The sequence below is a fragment of the Botrytis sinoallii genome (genome assembly GCF_014898435.1).
Source record: "Botrytis sinoallii strain Bc 23 chromosome Unknown BSIN_019, whole genome shotgun sequence".
NCBI lineage: Eukaryota > Fungi > Ascomycota > Leotiomycetes > Helotiales > Sclerotiniaceae > Botrytis > Botrytis sinoallii.
Window position 1 is genome coordinate 321,430 of NW_024066046.1, and position 24,289 is coordinate 345,718.

The 24,289-nt window shown below is 31.7% G+C and overlaps 2 protein-coding genes across 2 annotated transcripts; one reads left to right on the plus strand and one right to left on the minus strand.

Moving 5' to 3' along the window:
- Positions 1-20,280: 20,280 nt before the first annotated feature.
- On the minus strand, positions 20,281-22,033 carry EAF02_009300 (uncharacterized protein). Its single transcript, XM_038905348.1, has 4 exons — positions 21,442-22,033; positions 21,110-21,384; positions 20,815-21,062; positions 20,281-20,766 (listed from the first exon to the last, which is right to left on the minus strand). Exons 1-4 carry the CDS (start codon positions 21,893-21,895, stop codon positions 20,718-20,720), a joined length of 1,026 nt encoding a protein of 341 aa, XP_038754801.1. The 5' UTR covers positions 21,896-22,033; the 3' UTR covers positions 20,281-20,717.
- A 320-nt stretch (positions 22,034-22,353) lies between these two features.
- Positions 22,354-23,941, plus strand: EAF02_009301 (uncharacterized protein; the record flags this gene model as incomplete). Its single annotated transcript, XM_038905349.1, has 4 exons — positions 22,354-22,748; positions 22,801-22,863; positions 22,921-23,558; positions 23,610-23,941. The coding sequence occupies 4 exons, from the start codon at positions 22,354-22,356 to the stop codon at positions 23,939-23,941; spliced, it is 1,428 nt and encodes a 475-aa protein (XP_038754802.1).
- Positions 23,942-24,289: the final 348 nt, after the last annotated feature.

Here is a 24,289-nt window from a genome sequence, read left to right on the forward strand (position 1 = left end):
GGCTATACAAACAATACCCAAATACAGGCCATATTCCAATCAGCACCGGGATCAAAAAACACATTAACCTAGTCAGCAAGACGATTTACAATGCAACACAGGGAGCTTTATTTGTCTACAAGACAACCCCGACAACCATACTCTTTATAAAAGCTGATCTCCCAACTAGAATTGTTATATTAAAGCAAGCTAGATTGAGATTTGCATTTCGACTTCAGATAGTGGATATACAATACCTACTTGTAAACCAATTAAAGCTATACATTAGAAAAAGAGAATAAGGTACAAATACTCTGAAAGATCTCAATACAAAACTACAAAGAATGAAACAGGCGATCCCTGCCACCAAGCGCCCCAGACTCTTACAGCCTTATTTCTCTCCCGAATACCACACCGATCCAATAAATAATATAAACAAAGAGAATATTACAAAAGTATTCAAAAAATAATAAAACTTAATTCCCTAAGAAAACTACTTTATGTTTTCAGATAGGTCTGAATATACAATGAATACGATCATTGTATAGGGTATGGCTTTATAATCTATTATAGTAAATAACAGATCAATAGCAGCTATAATTGTATATACAAACAATTATATGTTTTTGATATTAAAATGATTAGCGTATAACGGGAACTAGAACGCCTTCTGAGTATTATTGATTGCTTTTATCAGGAACAAATATAGTTATATATTGATAGCATCTTAATAATCTGGGGAATACAAGGAAACACTGCTATCTCCTCTCAATAAGTATATTACAAATACCATCAAGCAATATAACATTACAATATTGTAATCAAGTAATCCTCTGAGTATACTGAGATTGAAGGCAACAAGATAGCCGATCGCCTTACTAATCAGAATACAACTGGATCACTTGACCCTAGCCCATCCTGCCTCCCCATAATCAGCAGCTCCCACTTTATCCTATATACCAAATATCAATATTCCGAAAGCAGATAATGAAAGGAAAAAAGAGGCCTGATCTCTGAAACATACAATACATAGAAACCAATATATAATATCTCGAAATCGAAAAGCTTCAAATTCCCTCGCAGAATACTACACAGACTTATAGCAATACAAACTAAATACAATAACTTTACAACCTATCATATTAAATTCAATTACAAAAATAACACAAATACCTATATATACAGAATTAAGAAAAGCACATTGTATTTCTTTCAATATTCAATCAATAATCGAATATACAGCGACTGACTGCTTACACCAAATTGACTTCGATTCGAATAGAATATAATAATATATATTAATTGCATCCTACAAATATAATATAACTTTACTAACCTTCTCGCTAAATCCAGATTTTATATTAGAATATACTCAAATTATATAAAACTATACAAATTCCAATCTGCTCCAATATCTCGAAAATAAACTCTCCATTCTAATTAATCTAAAACCTATATCAAATAGCTATAAACGTTTCAAGCACTTTTCCAATCGATAGTAATCGATCTGATCATCCACCAACACCCGAATAGTATATAAAACAAGGCTTTTGAAACAGAATTACAAACCCTTAAACAAAACAACTACAGGATTATTATAAATAATATTAAATGAAGGAATATCAAAGACAACAAACCCTTGATTAGCTAACATTACACTATTATAAGCAGCTGGAACGCTAGCGGCTTGTAGGCCCGCTCCTTAGTACATCTAGAATACCCCTTGGGAGGTCAGATAATAGATGCTAATTACTATAAATAAATAAATAAATAAATAAGATATATTAAATCAAATAAATAAAAATTAGAAAACGAAGACTCAGCAATTTATAACAATTTACAAATTATTGTAGAAGATCAAAGCTATACAATCCGATTTATTAAGCTATAATTCGAAAAGGTAATGAATTGAAGATAATGAGATTATAATTGATAAATTCAATAAAGAAAGGAGTCAAAGAAGGTTTTATAATATACTTAATAGATATAGATAATTATTTGAATTGAGAATTAAAGAATGTTTTATTAATTTTTCTATTAATTTTGAATAATATATTTTATAACTCTAATTACTATTTATTACCCACTAAATTATTCATTACTCATTAAATTACTCATTACCCATTAGGTTACCCATAGTATTTTGAATTACCCATAGTATTTTGGGTTACCCATAGTATTTTGGGTTACCCATGGTATTTTGGATTACCCATAGTATTTTGGATTATCCATGGGTAATGGGATAGGTTTTTAGAAATCCTATCCACCTATTGAGTACTCAATGAGGTGTATTACCTACTCATTGGGATTATTACCCAGTGGGTGGGGTCCCATCCACTGGGTTTTCTACGCAGACTATATATAGGTTATAGTATAGCTAGCATCTATTGGAGTATTATTGTGGTTAAGGGCATTGCGATCTATCAAAGGGCTTTGAGTATTCATTGATATTAAATAGCCGAAATGGTTTTACTATCTTCTTGAAACTAATAATCCAGTTAGCTCTTTTTGTAAAAGGGTTCACTCTATATTTAGAGACTTTATATTATATTGATTTCTCTTTTATTTATACCTTAATATTTTTTTGAATAATTGTATTTAGGAGTATTATAAGTGTATCTAGTATGTTATAAGGGATCTAAGGCATAATATAATTATATTAGATCTCTATAACTTGAGTATTATTTGTATTAAGTATAATAATCAGCTATATACGATTTTCATTTTATAAAAAATTCTTACATTCCTCTAACATCTTATATCCCAGGGTCCACTCCATTCTATTGCAATAAAGCGAAAGGATCAGTTTAAGCCTTAATTCAGGAACTGCTTCTATAATCTTTAATCACAATTCGAAAGGGTTATTAACGATCATCTATTACCCACTTCCTATCTTTATAAGAATTGTGCAACTGTTTTGCTCCTATCGTTTGCGCTCCTATATTATCTCTATTGTTTTGAGTATACTTATCTTAACGCCCTTTAATATCTAAAGCGCTTTTTCAGTCTTGAGTATATCAATATAGGATTTAGCAGTTCCCTTTAGGGTTGCTTTTGTGATTGGTATAGGGGTTCTCTATATAGACCCGGCTTGTCTTATAGTCTTGATTATGCTATCGATATATATAAACCTCAATATATCGATATAGCTCAATTCCGTCTTGCTCAGAGTTTTAATGCATATATCAATCGCGCTTGCGATTTTTAGGATTACTTATTGCTTTCCATTCTCCTTATAGAATTAATCAGTTATTGCTTTATAGATAGACTGTATATTGTCATCTCCACTCGTTTCAATTATCGATATAATTGTTATCATTATCATTGGAGCGATTGGATCGCGGCCCAATGTGTTCAGTGGTGCAACAGGTTGTTTATGACCGCATATTGACGGTATTATGATATTGTAAGATTCCTTCAATATGATTTGTTATAATATAGCTAGTATCCGTTGTTGTCGTTATGCCCAAACTCGATGTTAAAAGACTAAATATGTTATATATTGTGAGCGAAACTTGGTACTGGTCACGTGACCTCTTTCTGTAGCTAGTATTTATAGGTCTTCTTTGTGTAGTTTAGAGAAAGCAATCAGTTCCCACCCATCTTCTCGTATGTTTTGTAACACGCTATATAGAGCCTTCTCCTCCTCTCCTCTACCAAAGGCGCTACATTTTAGTAACTTATCTGTAGTATTTACAAAGGATTATTTTACGATTCTATTACCTTCTATTCTTTTATATTGATAATCTATACAAGGAGAAAAACATTAAAAGATCAGAAAGTATATACAAATCTGAGCTTTTGAATTGTTTCAAAAAGTAGAAAGTCATTGGTTTGGAAAAGTCGATAGGAAATGAAGGAACAAGAAATTATCCAATATTGCAGAAGAATCGGATAACATTAATCCAATAACAAATGGAAAGAGGGAAAAGCAACCCCCCCCCCCCAAAACCGATCTATAGCTTTATATAAGCCTGAAACAGAATAGTATTATCCTTAAATGAATTATACCTTATTATTATAAAAGGACTACAAGAATAATTCATAGGAATCTTTTCGATAATACTTGTAGAAACCTGGATAAACAATTTGATTTGAGGAGGAAAGTTCTTTTTCACAAAGTGAATCTAAAAAGAGTTAGGCAAGATTTACTCTTTGTATTTAGATATAGAAAATTTTAAATTCTTTGAAAAACCTTCTAGCCCTTTGATATCACTTATATCTAAATGGGATCTGATTATTTTAAGAAACTCAAAATAGTTTATAATAAGGTTGAAGGAAAATTGTTGTTTAACCTAAATAAAAGATTACTTATAGGAAAGACCTATTCGACTCAAAATCAGAATATCCAGAAATATTTTTGAGAGAAATCTGTAGTTGAGGTTTCCTATAATAAGATACCAAACCATATTTTTTTAATTTTTTTCTTTTTATAAGATTTGAGGGAATAAAAATTATAGAGAATGTAATTTTGCCGAATTTTGGTAAAGTTATTAGGAGAGGGGATAAGAGAATCTGTACTTATATTATACTCAAAAGTACTGTTTATTTAATTATTCAATTACTTCTTATATTATATTAATATAGTTCTATATAGAATAATAATCAATCAATAATATATCTACTCCTGATTTTGGAATTAAGTTTTGGGATGATAATCTATCTATTACAGAATCTGAGTTTTCAAACTCATTACTCGGTGTCGATACTATCAGTATTGATAATTAAGAAAAGAACTCTCCGGAATCAAGTGCAGCTTTAGCTGATTGAAAGACAAGTAATAACAAGAAACCCGATAAAAGTTTCGACCCAAAACAGATGGAAGGAAACCTTAGTGCCGAACAGCTTGTGGCCTACTTGAACTACTTTTCCAAAGCTCTCGCACCTCCAATTCCTTTTTCTGAGATAACTGGAATATTATAATTCAAAGGTTCCAATACTACTGAATGATGCGAAGGGATGGAATATCTTCTTCGGAATTATCGAATATAAGCTGAAGACTTCCGAATATATATATCTTTTCAAATGGAATGCTTACTTTAAGAGAAGGTTAAAGCCATAAAGGAATAGCAGATAGAAGAATGGAATTGAGAGAAGTATTTCAAATCTATCTTTCTTAAAGAGTATTTCAATAACAATTTTATTTAGAAGATATATTCCCGTAATTATTTGCGAAAACTTATCAAAAAGTATAAAAAAGAGAAAAGCATAGGAGTTGAGAATCTTGGTCGCTATACTTGACAATTTAATCAGATTGTATAATAGTTTATCAAAGACAAAGCCTTAATAAAAAGTAAAGTCACCAAATTCTTTCTCAGAAATATACAGCCTAAAGTCTCTTGAAAATATATTATTACAATTAAATATAATATAAAGCAATCCAATATAATAAATTGGGATAGAGTATATAACTAGATGGTATAGTATACAGAATCTGAATTTCAATATATTCTCCTCAATACCAGTGATAACAAGGATTCTGATTTCAATGAATTGCTGGAATCTGTTACTCCAGTCAAGAAGATGCGAGAAAGAAAGAAAGTTCTAGTGGTTCAAAGGGTGAATGAGATAGAGAAAATAACTAAGGCCCTGAAAGATCTTACATTCTTTCTGAAAAAACAAGCTATAGCAGGATCTAGAACTAAAGAAAAGATTGAGATAAGAAGGATTCTTTTTAATCTTAGTACTGTAGAAGTATTTCAGATTGCAATCCATAAGCCAATTCAGATTTCCCCCTTTGCTGTTGTTAATATAGTTATTGATAATATTATTACTAATCTTGAAATATTGGAAGCTGTATATTCAGTCTACAAGAAGATATACTATGGTTGTAATAATAAATAGCCTGGAGATAAGGAATACAATTTTAAAAAAGATTGTTTAATTTTTTGAGAATATATTGAAAAAGGATTTATATATTACGACAAGATGGGTCAATTAAACTGGGGACCTAGGGATAAGTCAGATAATCCTGTTCCAGTTATATATGATAGCAGAAACAGCCCGAGTCTAATCAAGAAAATCAGAATGTAAGCTTTTCAGAATAACTGAATAAAGTTTGAGGAAGATAAGGAGATTATATAATTTGTGGATATAAAGGGTGAATCAATCAATACCCTGGTGGATAACAAGATGTATATAGTCCAAGAGTATATCAATATTATGGAAGATGCATAAAGAAGACGAGGTAGATTATCATACAATAATTCAGATAGGGTAACAAAAGTATATCTAAGTATTTCTTCAAAACCTTTTATTTCATTTACAAATAAAATCCTTAAGTTCAATTATTAACAATCTATTGTTGATATATCATCACAGAGTATTATATAAGAAAGTCCTAGGGATACTCAATCTTATAATGCAGAAGACTTTATTATGAAGGTTGTAGTTGAAAAGATATTAGACAAGATTAAGAAACTAAGGTAAAGAATGATCTCCCATGTAATGAACAATAATTATAGCACAATAGAAGCCGTTGATCGAGAGATACTTTCAATCGAGATTCCAGTTACTATAGGTTTCATCATTAAGGAATGCCTTAATATATAGAAAAGATGGACTATGAAGATAGACGATTCAATAAGACCTTCAGTACTTGATAATTTTATAATGAAAATAATCAATGAACTTCTTACTCCTTTCAAATCAATAGAATATATTGAAACTCTAGAAACAATTTATCCAGAAGCTATTTACAATATAGTAAATATACTTTTTTAAAATAATAGGGAAAACCTTTCTTATATTAGAATATCTCTTAATAGTTATGGATCTATCAAAGTAATCCCAGATTTCGGATCAATAATCAACTTAATCGATATTGGTTTAGTAATAAAGCTAAACCTTTCAATAAACTTAGTATAAGTTATGGTTATTAATATTAATCCTACAAAAACAAGTATCAAAAAACTTTGTAAGGATGTACAAATATCTTTCAATAATATGTCAAATATCATTAATTTATTTGTAATAAAGAATATATATAATAATTTGCTTTTGGAAATATTATAAATCATTGTAGATAAAGTTATTTTTGTATATAAAAATGGAAGCTAATATATTATGGTTGTAGATGATGATAGGGAGAACCAAGTGAGCATATAATGTATTGGGCAAAAGACTTCTATTCCTTTTCGCTCTATAAGAAACTAGAGTCTGATACTCTCAAAGGGCAATGTATCAAAACGGATATGAATTCCTTATCAAAATATAACTTTACCAAAATCTAACAAAGTTATATTAGATTATATATCAATATTCTGTACAAGAATAAGGCGATTAAGGTGCTTTCTTCAAGTCAATCTGGGAATCTGACAGGTGAAGGATTGGGAGAAAAAAGTAATTAGCTAGAAAGATATAGAAAACAGAATCCTTATCTGTATCTATCAAGGAAATAGAAAGATTATTTTATTTCTTGATTCAATAAAGAATTGGAAGGCTATTGATTAACTTCAGAAAGATGGAAAGAGATTGATTTTGGGGAAATACTTTCTGCTTAGGAATAAGAACTATTGTTTGTATATTTATTAAACTGAGAAGAAGCTTTTGCTTTTGATTGGATTTATATAGAATATATATAGAAAGAAGTAGCCTCTTTATAGAAAATCCGGATTATTCTTTACAAAGCATGGCAGACATCTGGTTTTCTAGTTCCAAAAGCTTTGATTGAAACTATTTCGAAAATGCTTTGTGAGAGAATGGACTAAGGAGTTCTTAAGTATATGGATAGTTCTTACAGAAATCCGTGGTTTTTGATTAAGAAAAAGACTTTTAGTACTTATCAATTAATAAATATAGTAATAGAACTTAATAAATACTCAATCAAAGATACTAACTTATTTTCGAATATCGATATCTTTACAGAAAATTTCGTAGAATATCGAATTGCGTCTTTAATCAATTTCTTCTCAGGTTATAACCAGATTCCACTAGCTATAGAAAGTCACAATATAACTGTATTTCAAACACCTCTCGGATTACTGCATTATACCACACTATCTCAAGATACTACAAACTCTGTTGCCCAATTCTGCAAAATCATTATGAAAATTTTGGGCGATCTAGTATCCGGAATAGTGATGCTATTTCTGAACGATATAGGGATAAAGAAATCTAAAACTAATTTCGATAATAAGGAAGTAGTTTCTAGAATACGAAAATTTATTCTCGAATATATTTAAGGGATTGATAAAACTCTAGAGTATATAAAGAGAGCAGGATATTCAATTGGTACAAAATCAAAATAATATTATAACAATATGGAAATCGTTGGATATATAGTTGGTTCTAAGGGGCAGACTCCATAACAATCAAAGATCGCCCGGATTATAGATTAGCTTGAACCCAAGAATACTATTGAAATACAAATGTTTCTGGGAATATGTATATACTATTATATATAAATCGAGAAATTCGCTCAGAAAGCTGAATCGTTATATTACTTATTGAAAAAAGATTGGGAGTTTGTTTGGATAAGAGAATAAACAAGAACTATGGAATTACTGAAAGCTGAGTTAACCAAACCCCCCGTTCTAATACTATTAAACTACAGAGACGCCTTAATTATCGGAATGATTATCTTAAACGTAAACGCTAGTCTTGACAGTTGGGGTGTAACTTTAGGTTAAGAACTCAATGGTAAATATACAATAATTAGATTTGAGAGTAGTTTGTAAAATAATACGGAAAAGAATTACGATACTACAAAAAGAGAATATAAAGAGATGCTCAAGGCCCTTCGAAAGTATAGATACGATTTGTATAGAGTTCATTTCATTTTCGAAATTGATACTAAAATTCTTATTGCTCAATTGAACAGAGCTGCAATAGATCTCCCAGAGGTGCTAGTAACAAAATGAATTATATGAATTAGGCTCTTTAACTTTGAAGTTCAATATATAAAAGGAATAATCTATACTATAATAAATAGACTTTCCTATAGACTGAGTACTCTGTCCGAACTTCAACAAGAAAAAGCTCAAGATAACAATATTGATAAATGAATTATCAATAAGCTAAACAATATTCAAGATATCCTTGTTCCTTATAATTTTGCTAAAAACCGGTAAAGTTATATATTGGAATTAATCTACAATGAGGATAGTCAAGAAATAGCCAAATACCTAACAATATTACAAAAGCCTAAAGGTATAACAAAAGAGGCCTTCAGAAACTTCAAGAAGAGAGTTCTCGATTTTTGTATTTGCAATAATTGCTTTTTCAAGATCGATATAAAACAGTTACCTTTAAGGAAGATGATCGATAACTAGAAAGAACAAAATAAGTTTATCGAAAACCTATATAAGATATATGGGTATAAAAATATGGAAAGTACTTTTAACAAGGTATTCTGTTTATATTACTAAACAGGAATATACAAAACTATTAAGAAATTTATTAATTCCTATCCAAACTATCAATTTCAATAATCGAATCTTCAAAAAGAGCCCTTATATCCTATATAGGTAAGTATATATTAGCAAAAATGTGATTTAGATATCATATATATATCTCCTAACAACAATTATAAATATCTTATACTTCTGAAAAATGATTTGTTAAAATAAATGGAAGGAAAGGCATTTCGGAATACAACCTCATAAACTATAACTGTTTTCATTTGGAATATTGTTTATTGATATTCTGTTTTTAATAAGATTTCGATTAACAAAGAACCGGAGAATAAAGCGTATGTAGTATATTTCCTGAAAAAATATAGTATATAGCGAGTACAAATTTCTGTATACAACTCTAAAGCAAACAGCCAAATTGAGAGAGAACACCGATCTATTGCTAATGAATTATTTAAAATAATAAATGGGAAGAGAGGTTGGCTTAGATATCTCGATGCAATATTGTTTGCCAATAGGATTACGATACACCAATCGACTAATCTCATTCCATTTTATATGATCTATAGCCACCACCCAATACTGCTTATCAAAACAAGGTTCTGCACCTGGAGAATCCTTGATTGGGAATCTATAACAACCCGAACAGAACTGTTAGCATTGCGCCTTTAATAGCTGGAAATATGGGATATTGATATAGAAGAAGCTGTACTCCGGAAAAAAGCGTTATTGTTTGGATAGGAAAGTGTGTTTTGATAAAAACAATAATGTGATAAACAAAAATATTATGGCAGGGGATATTATACTCCAATACGATCCACAGTCAAAAATTGATATATCGCGAGAAAGGAAGCTTGTATACTAGTGGCTTGAACCATACCGAGTAGTGACTGCCAACCCGGACAAAAGTGTTTATACCTTGGAAGAAATGGATGGCACCCCAATTGACGGAATCTATGCAGGTTTCCGCCTTAAGAAATTTGTCAAAAGAGAAGAGGAATATCTGCTTATTTCCGAAAGAAAAAATGAGGAGGAGAACAATCAATCGGAATACAAGGACCCATTGGAAGCCTTGTTGGAACCACATCGATCGGATCGAATAGATCAATGCTTTGACAACATAGAAATAATAATGGATCATATATAAACAGACGAAACTCCTGAAGCCTCAATAACTATCTCAGGAGGTTTTAATTATATATTTATGGAAATTCCGGCTATTAATCTATTAATAAAAGTAGTGTTTTTCCCTGCATAATAGAAAGGATAAATGCTTATCAAAAATTTAGATAGGAAAAAGTATTTGTTCTTATTTTTGTTTGAAAATTTCAAAATCTTTTTCTTTTTTTAGAATTCACCTTCGAGTATACCTTTTTTTTATTCTATAAAAGAATAAGGAGAATTGGAAAAGCTAAATAAAGATGCCCTTTACAAAAAGATAAATATCTCTTCTTTCTTTTCAAGATCGATTATCTATATTCACTTTATTCTTCTCATATCGTATTAATCCTTTCTTCTTTATAATTTCTTCTCTCCTCAATTATAACCCTTTATTTCACTTAAAGGAAGACACTTACTACTTATTTCAAAGCGACTCCCTTTTTCAGTTATTTCAAGAGTCTCTATAACTTTGCTACTTTTTGACAAAATTACCTTTACACAAAATCCTTTATAATAGCAGATTAATCTGAAGATAACAATGTCTCAAAGCAGTCTGAAGATATGAATCTAGTTATTCAATATTCGGATATCCAATTACAATATATATAACATAATATAATGATAACGATCAGTAACACCCAACTGACTAACATATTGAATGCTTTCGAGACTATCCAAAGACTTCCCAAGAAACTTCAGTACGCAAAGTTCACGGAATTCAATACCTAAACGAAAGTGCAAAAGGCAAAAGCTGATATTCTAATGGAAATGGCTATAGTACTAATCCTACAAGACAATCTATACATTAAGGTACATATAACGACAAAGCAGATAAAGATCGACAATAAGAACATCCTTATATAAATAGAAAAATCCTGTAAGTTGAGGCAAAAGGCTATTAGCAAGATTAGTATGTATTAAGATTGCTTTTAAAAAGGTATCACATTTGTTATAATCCTTATTATAATTTATGGAACTAAGTTTCAGAATGAGCTTTCCAAGCTGGTTAGAATAGTCAATCCTGAGATAATATTGGAATTAGTTAACAAAGAACTTATATGTAGGCTAATAATAAAACCAAAAGCAGATATTCAGGTTAATAGATATCTAATACTCTCTGAATTCAAAAGTGCTTTTAGGATTCTTGATAAAGATCTCTTTAATATTGCTTTTGAATGGGATAATAAGTAACAACATAAACTTAACCTTCAATACAACATGGTTGGTATACTAGAAGAGACCAGTATAAACTACTCCAAGGATACCCCACCCATTGGAAATTCTGTCATTGAATTTCAAGATATCCCACCTCCTCTACCCTTCGAAGACATTGTCACCAACCTGGAAAGGTGGAAAAGACTTAGTATATTAGTAGTTGATGAAGATACCGAGTCCTTTCAGGAATACCTAATAAACAAGATTATATCTCGATAAGGTAATCTTTTAGAGAAGGAAAGTAATATGTTAGAGAATAAGGAGGAGGTAGATGTTGTTTAAACCCAAAGCTTGTAAGTATGGCTAGGAGGCATTAAACTCCCAGAACTGGTTTTATATACTCAAAAAGAAGTATATCGCAAAGCAAATCGGTTGATAAGTAATGGTAATGCTAGTTGGTCAAATGCCTCCTAATCTTTGTGGGTACTATATCTACCAACTCGCTGGTGTTCTTAGTTTTAAAGCAGCCCGTGTTAACCGAAAGGTATTGCTCAAATGCCTTCGGTATATATATAAGAACCGGGATCGAATCAACAATATTTGTATTTACGAAAAGCATTTCTGCTGGTTTAAGGAAAGCCCTATGGCCAGCAAAGAGCAAAGAGATAAACTCCTTGGTATTCTCAAATTCAAACCTATCAACCGAAATGCCACTGTACCAGTATTGATACAAACTCCTCCGGCTGGATTGACCAATATCCACAAGATCGGCGCTTATATACTAAAGAAACGATATCTTTACCTTCATAAGGAGACTTTTATACTATTAATTCAAGAATCCGTGAAAATATATTACCACCATAACCACTACAAAAAGATGAGCCTCGACTTCGCCTACCATTATTATTATTCCCCCTAATAACAAGCCTCTCAATAAGATTTAAAAATTTGGCGAAATATTGCGCTATAGTATATAGATCGAGAGTTCCGTTTGATCTCTATTCCTTTTCCTATAGTTATTATACAAACCAGCAAAGCTTTTGATTATACCTTTATATATAGCAATACAAAAGAACTATATACAAAAGACAACACAACATATACTAATAATTTCACCACATACATTATCCATTCAACAAACAAAGATATCAACAAGTCGATATACAGAGTTCGTTATAACAAAGTAAAAGCGAAAACCAAATAAGATATAACATAGCATAAACTTGCCAAAAAAACTTTTAGGAAGTTTAGTGGGCTTTTCGAAAAGGGGTATTTTCAAGATATAACCTTGAAAAGAAATACACGGGTTACACTAAGCTAGTCAAATCTGAACAATTCAACAAAATGAGCAACGCGTTTTGGACTCTCATTATTAGTAATAACCCAATGAGCTTCAGGCGGAATACGAATAATTAAGGAAATAGATTGCTTGCTATATCCATTATTCCATATATCACAGTAAAACTAACTCCTGATAATAGCTTAAATCCTATTTTCAGAAATAAAATGAAATACAAAGACATTATAAAAGCCCACCACAATTTGAAACCCATCTTCGACAAATATATTATCGATAATAAGCAATACAAAATTCCCGGATTCCCGATTAAATATTATTTAACTTCACAAAACTCTGTTAAGCAAGTTCTTGTTGATAAACTCTCTTAGGATAATATGTTTATTCTCAACAAGACAACAAGACTTTTTATTATAAGTAATTAGGATTTCGACTAATAGTATAAAAAGTACGCAAGAATTACCAAAGTTTCTTTTATACGGGTATTTGATAATGCCAAGCTTATTAAAAGAAACTATAGGGATAAATCTTACTTTGAAACTGTTGAGAATTTCCCGAAGGATGAGCATGAAAATATATATATTGAACCGAAATAATAAAAAAGAAATCGGATCTATTCTGTTTAATGATAATAAGGACTCTGATCCTGATCTAGATCAAGATTTAGATGAAAATCCGGATGAGAATCTAGATCCAGGCTCAGACTAAGGTAAAGCTAAACTCTCGAGTACTCCAAGATACAGAAGGCCTAAACATAATAGGATCCCGGAGATAGAGAAGGGATTGGAGTCTGAGATACAAAAGAGAACTTTCTAATAATACAAACAGAATAAAATATTGAAACTCCAAATTGATAGAGCAATCGGATTCAACAAAGAGCTTTGGAAATAACTTTAAGCTATTGAACTACTAGTTTATTATAACTTTACCAAAATTCAGTAAAGTTATATCAATTGATATTAAGAGCTGATCAACGAATCACTACTCCTAGAAATATCAGTGCCTGTATCTTTCCTCATCTTGTTCTTCTTGTTTCTCTTCCCTTCAGGATGTACTTTTTTTTTCTTTTGACTTGATCAGAACGATCAACCTTTCTATATAGGAAGGAATGTGAGCGAAACTTGGTATTAGTCACGTGACCTCTTTCTGTAACTAGTATTTATAGGTCTTTTTTGTATAGTTTAAAGAAAGTAGTTAGTTTCCATCTATCTTCTCGTACGTTTTATAACGCACTATATAGAGCCTTCTCCTCCTCTCCTCCACCGGAGGCGCTACATCTCAGTGACTTATCTGTGGTATTTGCGAAGGACTACTTTACGACCCTACCACCTTCTACTCTTTTACATATAGTAATAGATATACCCAGTAATATATAATCTACAAACAGCGGGAGTGGCGAATATATATTTTAAAAAGAGGATTATAATATTAATAGATTCATTTCGTATTGATATATTATTTGGATACATTGTTTTTTTATATTATAATATCAATATTTCATTTTTTATTGGAATTTGAGAATATAAATTGGCTTAAAGCATTCTATAATAATATTACCAATAAATTCATTAATTTAATTAGTTAATATTCTATTATTAAAAAATGCAAAACATACATTTTTAATATGAAAGATGAATATAAATCAGTTTATTCAAGAGTCTATTCACCAGAATAATTACTATTTAATAATTATTAAACTATAGTATTTATATTGATAATTCGGCTATCTATTTATATAATGCTTTTATAATATACTATAATATGTAAATTACAACAAAAGCAATGATATTATAAAACATTTCATCAAATACTGCAAATACTGTTAAATGCATAACAAATCATTCAAACATTTCAGATTCACTTTACCAGAGGATACTGAATTTAATTATACTATATATATTAATGTCATATATATTATAGATAAACCAATTCTGTATATTATCAATAAGGTAATATATTATCAAGCAGTTCAATTTCTTAAAAACATTTCAGTTAAGTATATATTCAATATTCTTCAAGAGTACTAAATTAATATATATATGGAATCACCAGAGGCGATCCCTGCCACTGAGCGCCCCAGACTCTTACGGCCTCACTTCTCTCCCGAGTGCCGCACTGATCCAACGAATAATATGAACAAAGAGGATGCCGCAAAAGCATTCAAAGAATAATAAGACTTAATTTCCCAAGAAAACTACTCTATATTTTCAGATAGATCTGAATAATATAATAAACACAATTATTACATGGGGTACAGCTTTACAATCTATTACAACAAGCAATAAATCGATATTAGCTATAACTGTATACATAAACAATTATATATTTTTGATACTAAGATAATTAATATATAATAAGAACTAGAATACTTTCTGAATATTATTAATTGCTTTTATTAGGGATAAATATAATTATATATTGATAATACTTTAATAATCTAAGGAATATAAAGAAGTGCTATTACTTCCTTTTAATGAATATATTACAAATACTATCAAACAATACAACACTATAATATTATAATCAAATAATCCCCTGAGTATATTGAGATTGAGAGCAATAAAATAGCCGATCGCCTTGCTGATCAGGGTACAACTAGGCTGCTTGACTCTGGCCTATCCTGTCTTTCTATAATTAACAGCTCTCGTTTTATCCTATATACCAAATATCAGCATTTCGAAAGTAAATAATAAAAGAAAAAAAGAAACCTGATCTTCGAAATATATAATATATGAAAATCGATATATAATATCTCGAAGCTAGAAAGCCTCAAGTTTCCTTATAAGATATTATACAAACTCATAGCGATACAAACTGGATATAGTGACTTTGCAATTTATTATATCAAATTCAATTACGAAAATAGCATAAATATCTATATATACAGGATTAAGAAAAGTCTATTATATTTCTTTTAATATTCAATCAATAATCAAATATATAGTAACTAGCCATTTACATCAAATCGACTTCGATCTGAATAGAATATAATAATATATATCAATTACATTCTGCAAATACAATATAGCTTTACTGACCTTCTCACTAGATCCAGATTCTATATTAGAATATACTCAAACTATATAAAAACTACACGAATTCCAATCTACTCTAATACTCTAAGAATAAGCTTTTCACCCCGATCAATCTAAAACCCGCACTAAACAGTTATAAGCACTCTGAGCACTCTCCCAATCGACAGCAATTGATCTGATTATCTGCTAATACTCGGATGGTATACAAAACAAGGCTCTCTAAAATAGAATTATAAACTTTTAAATAGAATAGTTGCAGGATTGCTATAAGCAATATTGAACAGAGGAATATTAAAGGTAACAAGCCCTTATTTAGCTAATATTATACTACTATAAGCAGCTGGAACACTAGCGGCCTATAAGCCCGCTCCTTAGTATATCTAGAATACTTCTTGGAAGGTCAGATATTAGATGTTAATCACTATAAATAAATAAAATAAATAAATATGGAATCACCAGATTATATTATTTATAATACAGAAAAAAAAACTTTATAAATAAAGAGTTTATTTAGAATACAAAATCTATATTAATTATTATTAAGAGCATATTAGTTAAAGTATATACCTCCCTCGCGGGGTACTACACAGACTCATAGCAATGCGGACCGGACATGGTGACTTTGCAATCTATCACATCAGATTCAATCACGAAAATAGCATGAATATCTATATATGCGGGACTAAGAAAAGCCCATTGCATTTCTTTCAATGTTCAATCAATAATCAAATGCACAGTGACTGGCCATTTATACCAAATCGATTTCGATCCAAATGGGATACGATAGTATATGTCAACCATATTCTGTGAATATAATATAGCTTTACTAACCTTTTTACTAGATCCAGATTCTATATTAGAATATACTTAAACTACACAGAACTATACAAATTCCAACCTGCTCCAATACCCCAAGGATAAGTTCTTCACCCCAATCAACCTAAAACCTATACCGAACAGCTATAAGCATTTCGAGCGCTCTCCCGATCGATAACGATTGATCTAATTATCCGCTGATATTCAAATGGCATACAAAACAAGGCCCTTTGAAACAGGACCATAAACCTTTAGACAGAATAGCCATAGGATTGCTATAAGCAATATTGAACAAGGGAATACCAAAGGCAATAAGCCCCTGTTTAGCTAACATTACACTACTATAAGCAGCTGGAACACTAACAGCCTATAGGCCCCACTCCTTAGTATATCTAGAATATCCCTTGGGAGGTTAGATATTAGACGTTAATCACTATAAATAAATAAATAAATAAATAAATAATTAGTTAAAGTATACAACTCTATAAATATAGTGGAGAGATATTATTATTCTCTATATTATATATATAAGATCTTAACTAAAAAGCTTAAAAATAATAATTTAACAAAAACAATAATCCTGCAAATGGTAGTGAAAGCTGTAAATGATATAGTTGAACCAAATAAGCTTGTTCCCATATTATTAGTTTATAGAATATATCCTAAATTGAATAATATTAATCCATTAATCCCAATAATCATTCAATATACAAAAACTATAAAGAAAGCTATAGTAGAAGTATATCATATATAAACTAAGAGATAAATTATAAAAACACTTAGACTGAGGAATAAACTATTTACAATATCAGTTCTTACTCTATTGCTTAATTTACAAGTTTTAGTATAAAGAGAAGAAAAAAATGATAATATATTAGGCAAATAGATTGGACTATACGTTTTGATTGAAACGAATAGAGAAATATGTAAAGTGGAATTCATTAATGAACCAATTAAATTTCAATCTATATTTGTATAACCTTTTTATAAAAAGTTTAAAGAAATTGAATCGAATAATAATAATGATATAAATAGTGATAATAATAATAACATTATAGTAGTTAATATATCACAAATAAAGATACTACAACCGCAAATACTATCGTCAGTGGTATAACCAGATATACAATTACATCGTTGTATGAGAAGCAATTTGATTAATATAATCAATTTGACGGATATCGATATTAAACTATTATTATTATAACTAACTATATTCTTATAAGATAATACACCTATATAATATAAGGAATCACAATGCAAGGAAATTGATAGACTAATGGAAAATGGAATCTTTAAAATCGTTTCAAAAACTAATATACTATTCGGAACATAATTATTTAAATCACGATTTATTGATGAAATAAAAGAAGAAGGTATTGATAAAGTATATATGAAATCACAACTAATAATTTAAGCATACCAAAATATAGGTAAAATTACTGTTTTGATATAATCACCAACTATTCAACATATTAGTTAGTGTATTATACTTACACTTGCTACTATTTTGCAAATATTAAACAAATATATTTAGATCTATTTATAAAATATCACACAGATATATATCTAGTCAACCACAACTTTGAGTAGATCTATTTATATAGAAGCATTAGTAGAGATTGGACTTGATGATAGATATATACTTTATATTGTTAAGCCCTTATATAGTATCCTAGAGGCAGGAAATCATTGGTTTGAAACCTACCATAACCACTATAAGGATAGGCTAAATATGATATAATCCATATACAACCCTTGTTTACTCTATTCAACTGATTGTATCGGTATTGTAGGACTTCAAACCAATGATACTCTCATAGTTGCAAACAAGAGATTTGTATGCTTAGAATAAGAGAAGTTGGAGGAGGCTGGTTTTATAACTAAAAACAGAGAGCAGCTTATCAAAAACTATTCACTCAAGTTTAATAGTAATTTGATTACTCTCAAAAGTAATAGGATTTATCTGAATCAAGAAAGACAATGCAATAATCTCAGAATAATCACACTGGGAAATATCGATATATATGAAATAAGGGGAAAAGTTCAAAAGAATATCACTTCGAAGAATTAGTATATCGCTTAACACGTAAGAGGTACATATATTGCAATTATATATCAACCAGAAGCGTTATACTATCTTTCAGTTACTACCCAAATAATAGATCCGAAGGAAGAAGATGCTATTAAGCTTAATAAAGTTATTAAATAACAAATGAACAATTCAAAAAGAGAATTAATCTTTATACCTTTCGATATGAATTCTATTGACTTAATCATCTTTATCAATATATCCTTTGTTAATAATACTAATTTATCTTTATAAATTGACTATATTATATATTTAATAGATAAATATAGCAATACTAATATTATCCACTGAACATCGATTAATACAAAAGAATTACTAGAAGTGTACTAGCTTCTGAGCTATATACATTAATTCTAGGTTTCGATATAGGTACTGCTATTAAGGGCACTATCAATGCTATTCTCAAACCTAAAAAGCGAATACCACTTATGCTTTGTACGGATTCTAAGTTATTATATAACCTATTAACTAAACTCAATACAAGCACGGAAAAACAACTCCTAATCGATATTATAACTCTACAACAATGCTACGAAAATAGGGAGATCATAGAGATTAAATGGATTGATAAAAAGTCGAATCCTGTAAACACCATGACTAAAAACAATGCATATTAAACTTTAAAAAACTTAATTGATATTAATAAAATAATCATTAAAGTAATGCATTAGATAAAAAAAGAATAGTGAAAAAGAAACTAAGGGAATAGGAGTAGAACACTATACTTAAGATTGAATAATAGGCTTAGGCTTAAAGCATATAATCCATTCAATTTAAGAATTGCCAGTATCGGGATATTGATTATGTAATCTAAAAGGGTATTGTATTACACTAGTGTATATACTAGTGCTAGTATTAGCGTTTACACTTCTACTATATCAAGTACTAGCTTCCCATAATTAATAATAATCAAGACGAATAATATAATCAATCATATTGATAAGACTGAAATACTTTACACTTTAATCAACACCAAATTGATACCAACAATACTATATACGGATTCTAAGTCACTATATGACTTATTGATTAAGCTTGACATTAATATGGAAAAGTGCCTTCTAATCAATATTATGGCTGTACAATAATACTATAAGAATAAAAAAATCAAGAAGATTAAATAGATTGATGGGAAGTCGAATCCTGTAAATGCTATGATTAAAAACGGTGTATATTAAGTTTTAAAAGACTTAATTGATACTAATAAAATAATTATTAAAGTAATATATTGGGTAGAAAGAGAATAGTGAAATAGAAACTAAGGAAACAGAAGTAGAAACACTGTGTTTAAGATTGAATAATGAGTTTAGGCACATAATCATATTTAACTTAAGAATTGCCAGTATTAGGATATCAATTATATAATCTAAAGAAGGCATTGTATTGTATTAACGCTAATATTAACACTTGTATTTCTACTATATCAAGTATTAGCTTCTTATAGTTAATAATGATTAAGATGAATAATATAATCAATCATATTAATAAGATTAAAGTACTTTATACTTTAATCAACACTAAGTTGATACTAATAATTCCTATTGTTTTACATTTGGTAGCAAAATCACCCTCCACATTAAGCATTATCCGATCTTTCTACCTACAGATTCCCCCAAAGCAAGGGAATCGCAGGTGAATGAGCATTGAGTTAGAGCTATTAGAAAGTTTGTATTGTTATTGTTCATTGTAGAAGCGTTGCGGTAAACACATATATGTGTGTCTCCCCAGCCGCCAAATAGGGGTATTTCCAGGTACTTAAAAGTGCAGACAATCATCACTATCAAAAGATTCTATTCCATCAGAACGGTCTGTGGCAATCAACTTGCCGTTCATTTGGTGCTCGCACTTCCAATAAATACAACTTCTACAGCGACAAATCTATATCATATAAGTGACTTGCTTAGAGAGAGGCCATGGAGTACCTACCCAGCTGTCGCAGCAAATACTTCAATCGTCTTCGCCGATGTCCAATATGACAGGACGAACGCAAAGAATGTCGTGAAGCAAAGCATAGCGCCGATTCGTTTCAACGTGGTATCGATGAGGTATAATGCTAATATCACAATTCCCGGGAAAAGGGAAGCAAGAACCGAAGTGAGCACTTTAGCCGCCGATCGGACATTGGATTCGGAGTAATACGTTTGATTCCGTTCAATATCAACTCTTTTGGTTTTCTGCAGTCCTTTAGCCTTGTCAAGGAGATGAAAAAGTGCATGCTTACATTTCGATGACGTCCCCATATAAGATCATAAAGAGAGACTAGAGTAATAACAACCCCTCGCGAAAACCCACTTTCTCTCTGAATAAGAGTCACTTGATCTGAGGTACTAATTTTGGCATCTGAGCCTGATAACTTGCCCCATATTTCTTCCTCTGGTTTATGGAGAAACAGTGCACCCCGATCTTTATCCCTCAACCATTCGTGAAGTCTTTCAAGGTCGTATCTATCGGGCTTGTCTAGCCGGAGAACTTGAGATACTTGCAATAATGCGCTATCTAATCTCAGATTTAGATATGATCAGATTCGTACTAGGAATCTCATTTCTGACCTACTATACTTGTGAAGTGTATCATTGATTCTATCTAGAAGTTCCAGTTGTGAGCCGGGGGATGTCTGTCCGAACTCCCGCAGTTCATAAAAGCTTTGCGTGAATCCTCTTTCCTGTGGATTACTGCTGTCGTCGTCTATATCGCAGGTGGCTTCATAGCTGAGTTCGAGACCTGCGAGTTCGGCTTGTAATCTCAATAAGTTGAGCATATTTAGCTTTGAAAATCGTCGAAATATTACAACGTCGTCGACTTCGGTCATGAAGGTCGCCAATTTGCGATAGCCTCGTTCTTGAGGAGGAACCCTAGATTGCGGTGTCGACGCTCCAGTATTTTGAGATCGCATTGTATGGATACTCGCAGCTGTATTTATTGTGTTTGCTGTGCTAGCTTCATGATTGACTCTCTCCATCGAGCCTCGGTCTGATGTTTGCGGGTTTCTAAATGATGCTGAACACATTAATCCTATGATAGTGATGGTCGGTGATGATATGGTATTATAATATCCATGGCGGGTGTTTTAAGATGCGTTGAGATTGTTGCAAGTATTGTTTTGGAAGCAGAATTATCAAAGCTGTCCACGAGTATGGAGTTGAGCAGGCTGTGCATTGATGGACAGTGGACATGCATCTCTATCGATTCTGCCGCTGAAATGAGATTTGGTCTTCGGTGAGCAACGAAATTCGTAATGCTATTCGCGGATTCAACGAGGATGACAAAAACTTCCACACCAAGGACGCTTGACGCTCAGCCTCAGCTGAAAATTAAAGGCGTTAAGCTGCATTGTTCTCCCGATATGGTAAAAGTCGATTCCAACTTATTAAATTACTCCTCTTACTTTAAGATAAGAACCGTAGGCAAATCCTAACTACTGTTTGAATCTGCAATTCGAATATCTATGGTAACAATATTTGTCCAATGTCAGGTATTTCCGTATTAAGCTTCGCGTCGTCTATGCTTGGAATTATCAACCTTGCGACGACAATACAGAAAGGTTTTTTACTTAATGGGAAAAAATACCCAGACTTCGTGATCAATGATCTTCCTGTTTTAATAGCTTTTCTATGGGATATCAAAAATTCATTTCTCAACTCCAAAGAACCCCTTCCAGCCGCCGCTGAAGCTTCCATGAGCAGCTGCGAGTCTTACATGGTACGGCTAGACAAAGAACTCCACAAACTGTATGGTCCTCGCCTAGATGGGAAATTGACTGTCTTCCGACGGTTACGAATCTCATCGCGACAGAAGACTCTGGGTAACGAGTACCGTTCTTTCAGACAATCGGTACTTCTTTTGAAAGATGTTTGCTTATTGTATGAATCCTTCATCGATCTTTCTCCCAATGGTATTCTCATTCATGTGTAGCTTCAAAATTCAAGAACTCAGTAATAAACAAGTCTATGCGATTGGAGATAACGAACGATCCATGTAAGTTCTGATGTATTCCGCATGCAATGCATATACTGACGCAAATCACTCTGTAAGGAATGAAGTGTTACACCTTAAATCAATGCTATTTGAAACGCAAAGGGTTTCATATGATCAATATGGGCATGGGGATAGACCTGATAAACACCACATGCAGAAGAGTAGTCACAGATCTCAAAGCATAACGCGACATACACATCAATACCAATCTGAGAGCGGATACCAAGATGAGATTGATGATGCATCGCTGCTGCGTTTACAGCTTGACCTTCAGCTCAAATATCCAGATATGACCGTTTTTACAGCGGTAATCTGTCCAGAAGTGCAGGATGACCAGCCACTAAAGATGGTAGTCGCACGAGTGTTGCTGGACACCGGTTCCGATGTAAACATCGTATCCGAGAAATACCTTCAAGGAGTTGGTTTGAGGCATTTAATCACCGAGATTCCAGAAGACGAACAGATTGATATGGGTGGTATCGAAGAGCAAGGGCCAGATTGGAAATTTACGAGAAAATTTACATCAAGATTCTACCTGTACAACAGCACGACTACTGAGACTGCAGAATTCTTTGTGACAAAGAGTTCCGACTGGGATATCCTCATTAGTCAGAAACAGCACGTCAAACTGGCATTAGAAAGAAGCTCAGTTAGCAAGAAGCTCCTATGGATGTCTAAGAAAAAGCGAGACCCAGGTAAGATTACCCTTTCCTGATAAAGCATACGGTGCACTAACATGTCCGTAGCGAAAGAAGCTGAGCAGAGAGAATTTGAGCGGAGTCGACAGGAGCTTCTTGAAAATCAAAGCCGTTTGTATGAAGAAAGGGAAAAAATGAAGCGGTCCAGCCAGCTAGAAAGTAGACATTTGCCTGCAGCTGGTCGAGCATGGACTTTCGACGATAACAGAAGAGCTATCATGCCTGCTTCGATTTCTGAAGCAAGCGGCAGTGGACAGGGAGACTTGTCAATTCAGATGGACTCTATCGACGACCAAAGGTTAGCAAAATTGAGAGAGGCGTCGATAAAATCCGGTACTATGCAAGATGAACCTGACGATGAATCGAAAGATATCAACTAGTCTACGGACAGACCAGACGGCCATCTCGTTGAAATTTTGACCAAATATAATACAATGGTTCTCTACATTAACAATATGAGTGTTTCGATTGAGCAGCTTCTGGCCAATAGAGAGGAGGGGTTTTAAACTTAAGAAGTATTCTTGAACGATGAATGGCGATACGGGTATATCATGGACTGTACAATCTTACAGCTTTTCGCAGTTTGAAAATTTGGCCATTCATAGTTGATGCTGCGCCAGAAGAATCATTCGAGATATATTTTACTTGGCCATGAAGTATTACGGAGGTCACCCTTCAAATGCCCTATCAAAGATAACAGGCTGGCTGCAAAGAGACCGATATAAGAG

Bases quoted from the DNA above. Each gene is read 5' to 3' on its own strand.
- EAF02_009300 (XM_038905348.1), bottom strand. From the start codon at position 21,895: ATGTGTTCAGCATCATTTAGAAACCCGCAAACATCAGACCGAGGCTCG. The intron at 21,385-21,441 runs GTAGGTCAGAAA...ATCTGAGATTAG, and splicing joins TGATACACTTCACAAGTATA to ATAGCGCATTATTGCAAGTA. The intron at 21,063-21,109 runs GTAAGCATGCAC...AAAGGACTGCAG, and splicing joins TATGGGGACGTCATCGAAAT to AAAACCAAAAGAGTTGATAT.